The following is a 9,491-nucleotide window of genomic DNA, read 5'->3' on the forward strand; positions in this document are numbered from 1 at the left end:
ATAAAACATCACTGTTCAACAGCATACACATTATCATAAAACATCACTGTTCAACAGCATACACATTATCATAAAACATCACTGTTCAACAGCATACACATTATCACAAAACATCACTGTTCAACAGCATACACATTATCATAAAACATCACTATTCAACAGCATACACATTATCACAAAACATCACTATTCAACAGCATACATAAATGTTGAAAATGAAACTGAGTTTCCAAAGAAAGGAGATTCATAAAGTTAGCATGTTCCTTACCTGTATTTCCAATATATACTCACCACACACACACAGATTATCTATCTTCCTCATATGTCTGCCAAAGAGATTGCATGCTACTAACCTTGAGGCAACTCCCACCTAATTTCACATGAATTGTATCACTGCGTGGTGACACACCTTCATGCACACTAACTCCCCCTATGCATTTGCACTCATGAATCTTAATCCTTTAAGGAGTCAAGTAAGTAAACGTGCACTGGAAGTGGGGAGGATTGGTGGGAATGTATGCGGAGATGAGTATATATCAGAAATACATTTTCAGGAAAGTAAAATGTTAACTTTCGAGATGAAAACTCACCTCTTCACACAGATTAGCTAGTAGAGGGACTGGGACAAGACATACCTACATGAGCACCTGTCAGAAAGTGTCCGAAGGAAGCCCATGTAGTATGACACCAAATGGCAGGTGCTCCACAGGGATGCACCTGTGGGAGATTGCATCTCGTCTCATCCAGGGTATACTCTTCACCTGTATAAGGAGGAGGCAAGGAAGCCAGGGTTGTGACACTGATTTAAGTCCCATAGAGTCTTGATGTTGACAGTAGGGTTGAGATGAACACCTCGTACACACCTATGATGTATCCCTCACATACCCTTCTTCTGCAGCTGGCATTGAGCCCATAGAGACTGGTCAAGTTAGGGTGTATAAGTATCGATACTACATACAGTGAAGTGCCCTCCTCCCTCAGCTGGTTTTGACCTATCAATTCTGATGGTAGAGTTGAGGTGAGCACACAAGGTACAGTCTGAATGAGCCCCAACCACACTACTCATATTGGCCATCTGATAATTTGTGTGCAAGTACTTGAATGGCCATGTACCAATTCTGCCCATCCCCGCCTGCAGCAGGAGGGCAAATATATAGTAAGGACCGATATCGTGTGCGTGTGGTCATCTCGACTCAACTGAACGGGCAGTGGCTGTACGAGAGCAGCTTGTGACATATAAATATTTATTAATTTTGCATAGTAAGTGCTCACCTATACTCAACTAAACAGATTTTATGGGATAGACTATCTACAAGAGGAGGGCACTGTATTATGCAGCATTGGTCCCATACGCAGTTTGTGAACACCTCAACTGCACTGAAGAGGCTCTGGTTGCAGAAGGAGGGTATAGTCATTTATTGTGTGGACACCTCAACTCTACTGGACAGGCTCTGGTTGCAGAAGGAGGGTATAGTCATTTATTGTGTGGTCTACCATCCCAGTGGTTAGGAACTGGTAATGCCAAGGATCTCTCGTACTCTGCTCGATGAATTGGGGTAGGACAGACACAGAAAAGGTACCTGGATCCCCATTGTCTTTCAATCCTGAAATATCCTTTACCAGAGACAGTGGATGACTGTGAAACCCTGTTCTGAACAGTCGGCAGAACACCTAACAGGTGCCGACTTTTTCCATGATAGTCCTAGGAATAGGTATGGTCTGGGTCAGACAACATAGTGAATATAGATATATATATTCTACGATAATACCTCAGGTGATCTTATGGAACTTCCTCTCTCACATGTAGAACCAGGGTAGTATAAGCGTATACTCGGGTGATCTTATGGAACTTCCTCTCTCACATGTAGAACCAGGGTAGTATAAGCGTATACTCGGGTGATCTTATGGAACTTCCTCTCTCACATGTAGAACCAGGGTAGTATAAGCATTTCTATCATCTTGGCTCCATGCAGATTTGGGGAAAGTATACCATTGGATGCAACACAAGCCACCTGGTGGGATCCTATGTAATGAAAGAAGGTCCCTGGAAGAGAAATGGTATGTATTCTTCTCAGAGATGGTGGGGTGACTGAAGAATGGCAACCTGTGGAAGCCAAAACCATCAAGAGACAAAACAGCCAGAAGGTATAGAGAAGGAGATGAATGTGTGGAGAGAGTCTATATGCTTGCCTGGATGAGCTCATTCAAGGGCCATCGAAGAAGAAACGCGAGAGAATGAAAAATGTAATGAATCAAATGTGAAGAAAAAGGGAAATACTTTACAAGCATCCACATCCCAAGATGAACACATCCATGGAGGAATTGACAGACCCATCCCATAAGAGAAGAAGGAAAGAGGTCAATGGAAAAATGTACTCCTAGGATAGGGACAGATGAAGGTAGGAAACCCTAAAGAAAGAGGTTCATAATAAGGCATACTGAAGGGCCCAATAGGATAGAGGTGTCGAGCTGGGTGTGAACAGCCCAACAGGATACAGGTGTCGAGCTGGGTGTGAATAGCCCAACAGGATACAGAAGTTGAGCTGGGTGCGAATGGTCCAACAGGATACAGGAGGCGAGGTGGGTGTGAACAGCCCAACAGGATACAGGAGTCAAGATGGGTACCAACAGCCCAACAGGATACAGTAGTCAAGCTGGGTGTGAATGATTCAACAGGTAAAAGATAGAAGGAAGGGAGACAGAGGAGAAGTATGTCGTACCTCCCATGCAATCAAAGTCTGATGAAGATCAGTATGGAGAGAGGTAAATATAAGTGTGGAGGAAGAGGGTGGAAGAGACTTCTGATGGAAAGACATCAGAACAACTGTTATCGTAGTAGAGAAGTAGGACGAAACAAGAAAGGAGAGAAATTCAGTACAAAAGCCAGAAAGTTAATGGCTCAAGTGGGGCATGCATGAGGTCATGCAAAACTTCATTAAAGTCTCAATTAGGTAAAACAGTTGGACAAGGAGGACTGAGGAGAATGAAGACATGGAACAGAACAGAGAGGAAAGGGAAGGAATCACCTCTTAGTATCAGATAAATGTGAAAGGCCATGAACAGGGCCACCCAATGACTAAGAAAGACTGAGAATGAGAATCCATCAAAGAACTATCAGGTAAGAAAGGCAGAAATAAGACCTATATGTGAACAATGTCTCACAATGAGGACTAAGTATAAATCACCACCATTCCAGAAATAACATAAAAATTTGAAAACAAAAGCTAAAGTAAACGAAAATCAAAGTTTCATTAACGATGCAAATTTCAATATATTAAACACAGATGAGAAATTTGAATGCATCTATGCTGTACAGTGCCAAGGAAAAGGATAAAGATTCAAAGCACAATACATAGAGGGAGTTAGTGTGCATAGAGGAGTGTTGCCCTCCTATTGGTGAAGGGATTCATTGTATAATGATGCCATCATACAGTGGCACAATTTATGTAAAATCATGTGAAATTAGAAAGATGGCTAATCTGTGCGAGGAGGTGAGTTATCATTTTGGAATTAAATATAATCTCCAAAATCTGCTTAGCTGAAAATTTTTAGGATGTGCCATAAGAAACAACACAATTCTTCAGGTATAAAACCCCTTTTACTGAAAAGATGGCAGCTAGCAATGAATCTACCATTTTAATTAATAATACATGGATAAGCTTTCACAGAGTTAGCTGTAAAGTACCTTTAGCATACTTTCAAAAATATTAAACCTAAAATAACTCGGATCATTTTAAAATAAAAAAGATTACATTGTTTAGCAAATAAAATACATTAAAGAACTATTAACTTTTAGGAACATGCAGGAGTATATTTAGGTCAGAGGACATGGTAAGTTAAAGTTACTGTATCTTATGGCATAGTGACCAAGCTCTGGATGTACGATACTGCTGCTGTGGATGAAATAAACTAGTTAATGTAAGCTGCAAACATAACCATCTGTTGGTTTGGTGAAATGTATTTTAATACCCACTACAGTAAACAGAAATCTTGTCAGATTAATCCTTAAGGTATTTGTTTAAATGAGGTCTTAGTATCAGCTACCTTTTATTGAGACCAAATTTAAAACAAATTCCTATTTAAACATTTATTCACCTATGTTTTCATCTTTGTTTCATTAAATCTTTTATTTTAGAAGTTCCATAAAGAGATAGCACAGAATAAAGATGGTAGAAAATGAGCACAATCAAAGAGTTCTAAATGCAAACAGAACCAGTGGAATACAGAAGCAATCTAAACAGACAATACAAAACAAGTAAGCAACACTAACAAAAGTGTGATTAAAAAACATCTCAAATCACATAATATCTTAAAACAATTCATGTATGTCTTGTTTAGTTAGCATGTATAACACAATACAAACAAATTCAGGTTCTTCAGTCTTGTTTAGTCTATTGGTATAACATAGTACAAACAAATTCAGGTTCTCCAGTCTTGTTTAGTCACCAGGTATAACACAATACAAACAAATTCAGGTTCTCCAGTCTTGTTTAGTCAGCAGGTATAACACAATACAAACAAATTCAGGTTCTCCAGTCTTGTTTATTCACTAGGTATAACACAATACAAACAAATTCAGGTTCTCCAGTATTGTTTAGTCACCAGGTATAACACAATACAAACAAATTCAGGTTCTCCAGTATTGTTTAGTCAGCAGGTATAACACAATACAAACAAATTCAGGTTCTCCAGTCTTGTTTAGTCACTATGTATAACACAATACAAACAAGGTATAACACAATACAAACAAATTCAGGTTCTCCAGTCTTGTTCAGTTTATTGGTATAACACAATACAAACAAATTCAGGTTCTCCAGTCTTGTTTAGTCACTAGGTATAACACAATACAAACAAATTCAGGTTCTCCAGTCTTGTTCAGTCAGCAGGTATAACACAATACAAACAAATTTAGGTTCTCCAGTCTTGTTTAGTCACCAGGTATAACATAGTACAAACTCAGGTTATCTGATCTTGTAAACAGTTGGTATAACATGGTACAATGTAGTAGAAGTAAATTAGGCTTACCTGATCTTGCATTAACAGTTGGTATAACATGGTACAAACAAATTAGGCTTACCTGATCTTGTAAACAGGTTATCAGATGCTCTAGCTCCTGTACCCTGCTATTGGCTTTGGTCCTAATATCCTCCAGGTTTTGAAAGGATGTGTTTAATTGTGACTGGAGACGCTGAACCATATCCTGCAGCTGCTGAATCTCCTTGTCTTTCACTGCTTGAAGTGAGTCGTATGCTTTCCTGTCAGTAGCGAGAAAAGATATCCAGACATTCCATCTCGGATTCACAGTATCAAGACACAAACCAAAAGTGTGCAGATGTTTAACCTCAGGTTTACAGAACCAAAAACAACACACAGAAGCATGCACACATTTCATCTCAGATTCACAGTACCAAGACAAAAAACAGAAGTACGTGTATACATATTTATCTCAGATTCACCAGTAGCAAGGCACAAAACATAAATGTTTGTACATTGTTATCTGAGATTCCCATGCATGTACTTCATCATCTTTAGGTTCATTGATTAACTCTTTCAAGATGGGATCGATCAATTTGACCAATCACATGACCACTTTGTACTTGTTTAAAGTCTTTATAGATTTAATACTTCTAACTTTCAATATAGCGTGTATATCTTCACAAAATTTGGCAGTCTTTCAGTTAATATTATAAGTCTTTCACATACAAAAAAATCATAATTTTTAGTGAAGTATTTTTAATAAACTAAAATATAGATTTGTCCAGGAATATATTGATGTTCTGAATAGTATGTGTGCAAAGTAATATTCATTCGAAGATTAGAAATACTTTTATTCATCTCAAAAATTTCAAATTTCCTTTCTGTAATCCTTAAAACCTCCTAAATACATTTCAAATGATTTTTCTCAGTAAAACCTTATATTTTATCTGTTATTTTCTCTACCCTATCTTTATACAGGATCGGTTCATTTGACCGACCTCGTAACCACCAAAAAGGACAAATCTAAATTATCTTTTTTTCCCTTCTAGAATGACTTCAAATTGTAATATGAAACTACATTCGTTTATCCTAAGTAGCTTTAAGCTTGTAACAGTATACATATATTTATAATTATATTTTATTGTTTTATAGCCTTTTGAACTATGTCTGACTACTATTCACACCATTATAAGTTGTAAGTCACTTGGGGAATATACAGCTCATGTTACGCTATCGAATTACATTACCCACGAGCTGCTCGCGTGCATGCCTTGTGAAACACTTTTATTATATATTATTATTTATTTCACCAAATTTGATTTTAACTAACCTAAAAAAAGATCCCTATTTTTACATTTTTAATTACTTTATAATAATAAATAAAGAATAAACATGAAAAACAAGAAATAAAGTACTTACCCAATCTTCTTCTTGTCGATTGTCAATGACACTTAACCCTACTTTTTTTATACTAATGATAGTAATGCACTAAATAATTTTTATTTAATTAAATAATGCATAAAAGAATATAGACTAATAGCATGCAAAAAAGTAGACAATTTTCCCTAATTCTCAAAAATTTTGAATGTAAGACACTAAAACTTTGTGTCACGTGCAGTAAAGGATACCTGTAGCCATAGGGTTAAAGCAACAAACCTTTACGAAAATATTTGAACAATTTGAAACATTTGCTATTATTCAAAAGGGGATATTACTGTATTTGATGTTTTACTTTTCAGTTTGATGTTAACCTATGATTCTAATTTTACTGTAACTTAATTTTTTACACTATTTATAATGGTAAAGCATACTTTAAATGTTTTAACTGTTGATATAAACATTCAAGTGGAATGTCCAAAAATATGCAAAAGAAAACATACCAACTAAACATTATACAATATTCAATATAACATTTTCTAATAAGTTATACACTTCCAATAAATAACTTTCATTTCTACAGATCAATAAATGTAATGAGTAATTAGTAAAAACTAGGAGGGTTGAGTTCTAGAAGAGGGATCAATATATAAAATATTACGCCAAGTTTAACCCTATTAAAAAATACCTGTTTTCAATGTAAAGGATTTCTTTTTCTTCTTGTAGCTGTATAAAGCTGTATAGAAAAGGAAGGGAATGTTACTTAATCTCCACGAAAATACATTTTTAAAATTACTGAAAATACCACATTATTATGAACATTTTCGTTATATGCCAATTACAAGTACGAGTATATTAGTTTGGTTTTTTAAACATCAAGTCTAAAATTTGAAAAACTGTCTTTTGTTTAAGAAAAAAACAGTACTCAACAGAAAATAAACATGTACGATATATCCAATGCAATAAAACTATCATGGAAACCACCATGAACTATTACATAAACTTCTATAAATTATTTCAGAAACCTTCAAACACTAATATCAGAAATCCCATGAGCCATTATGGAAACCTCCATGAACTATTACAGAAATCTCCATAAATATTATAGAAACCTCCATGAACTATTACAGAAATCTCCATAAATATCATAGAAACCTCCATAAACTATACAGAGGTACAATATCACATATTTTATTATCCAAGTAACTAAAATAATAACTTATGGATGAATGTTTATTACTTTAAGCCTTAAAATCCCAGTAAAAGGATATTAGTTTTATACAAGTACAAAAACATCAGATTAATTTTATACAAGTAGAAGGATGTCAGATTAAGTATTATAACAGTAACAAGATGTAAGTCTATGTTTTAAAAGAGTATTAAAAATTATGAATTTTAATACTCTTGTTTGTTTACTTTTTTATGTTATACCTGTATAAAGTATATACTTTACCTTTAGAAACTGTCACATATCTATCGATTGATATGTAGTGCCATCCATTGGGTGGAAAAGATATTTAAGTACGTGCATGATATGTTTGCCATTTATATTATACCTGTACAAAGTATACACTTTACCTTTAGAAACTGTCACATATCTATCCATCGATATGTAGCGCCATCCATTGGGTGGAAAAGATATTTAAGTACTTGCATGATATGTTTGCCATTTATATTATACCTGTATACATTATACTTGTATTGGAATAGCAAAAGCGAATAACCACAGCCCAATCAGGTAAGCTGGAGAAATCTTGTAGCAATAGTCTGAGCCGTCTTAGGGCTAGTCCCACTGACGTGATCAGGTAGGTAGGTAATAGATAAAAAAGTTGCTGGTTTATAAATTTCTTTAATTGTTAAACTGGAAATGTTAGTGACCTTTTTAGAGTATTGTTAGTATTTATATATGTGCATAATATATTGTAACCAATACTTTGAATGGTTAGTTTTTTTTTGCTTAGGAATTCGATAGGGTGATTTTTCGGTGCACAAATTATTTGAAATCCTTGTCAATCTCTAGTATTAAAAACTACCATACTTAGAATACAAGTAAAAGGATGCCAGTCAACTTGTATTTTATACACGTAGAAAGATGTCAGATTAAATTTTATACAAGTAGAAGGATGTCAGTCTAAGTTTCATACAAGTAGAAAGATGTCAGTCTAACCTTTATACAAGTAGAAGGATGTCAGATTAAATTTCATACAAGTAGAAAGATGTCAGTCTAACCTTTATACAAGTAGAAGGATGTCACATTAAATTTTATACAAGTAGAAAGATGTCAGTCTAAGTTTCATACAAGTAGAAAGATGTCAGATTAAATTTTATACAAGTAGAACGACAATGAAGATTCCCGATTCTGACTAGCAGAAATTTGTACTATAAAACACTTTGCATTACTGAATCTAGGACAGTAACACAGGAGAGTATATATTACCAAACCCAGTAATTTCAATTATCAAACAGTTTATAATACTAAATCAAATCAAACATTATTAACAACCACAGCTATTGTTTCTGTTAACATTGTTAACAACCATAGCTATTGTTTCTGTTAAAATTGTTACCAACTACAGCTATTGTTTCTGCTATCATTGTTAACAACCACAGCTATTGTTTCTGCTATCATTTTTAACAACCACAGCTATTGTTTCTGCTATCATTGTTAACAACCACAGCTATTGTTTCTGTTATCATTGTTACCAACCACAGCTATTGTTTCTGTTAACATTGTTAACAACCATAGCTATTGTTCCTGTTAACATTGTTAACAACCATAGCTATTGTTTCTGTTAACATTTTTACCAACTACAGCTATTGTTTCTGTTAACATTGTTACCAACTATAGCTATTGTTTCTGCTATCATTGTTACCAACCACAGCTATTGTTTCTGTTAACATTGTTAACAACCATAGCTATTGTTTCTGTTAACATTGTTAACAACCATAGCTATTGTTTCTGTTAACATTGTTAACAACCATAGCTATTGTTTCTGTTAAAATTGTTACCAACTACAGCTATTGTTTCTGCTATCATTGTTACCAACCACAGCTATTGTTTCTGTTAACATTGTTAACAACCATAGCTATTGTTTCTGTTAAAATTGTTAACAACCATAGCTATTGTTTCTGTTAAA

General features: G+C 34.8%; 1 protein-coding gene across 1 annotated transcript in view; it reads right to left on the reverse strand.

Moving 5' to 3' along the window:
• LOC106476306 (GRIP1-associated protein 1-like) overlaps positions 1-9,491 on the reverse strand; it is a gene marked incomplete at both ends in the record, with an annotated part of 18,641 nt that overhangs the window by 4,164 nt on the left and 4,986 nt on the right. The window contains 2 exons of the mRNA XM_022380213.1: positions 5,078-5,255; positions 7,043-7,090. Coding sequence (XP_022235921.1) covers positions 5,078-5,255; positions 7,043-7,090 — 226 coding nt within the window. The remainder of the gene's footprint in view (positions 1-5,077; positions 5,256-7,042; positions 7,091-9,491) is intronic.

This window comes from Limulus polyphemus, unplaced genomic scaffold (assembly GCF_000517525.1).
Source record: "Limulus polyphemus unplaced genomic scaffold, Limulus_polyphemus-2.1.2 Scaffold10237, whole genome shotgun sequence".
Classification (NCBI taxonomy): Eukaryota; Metazoa; Arthropoda; class Merostomata; order Xiphosura; family Limulidae; genus Limulus; species Limulus polyphemus.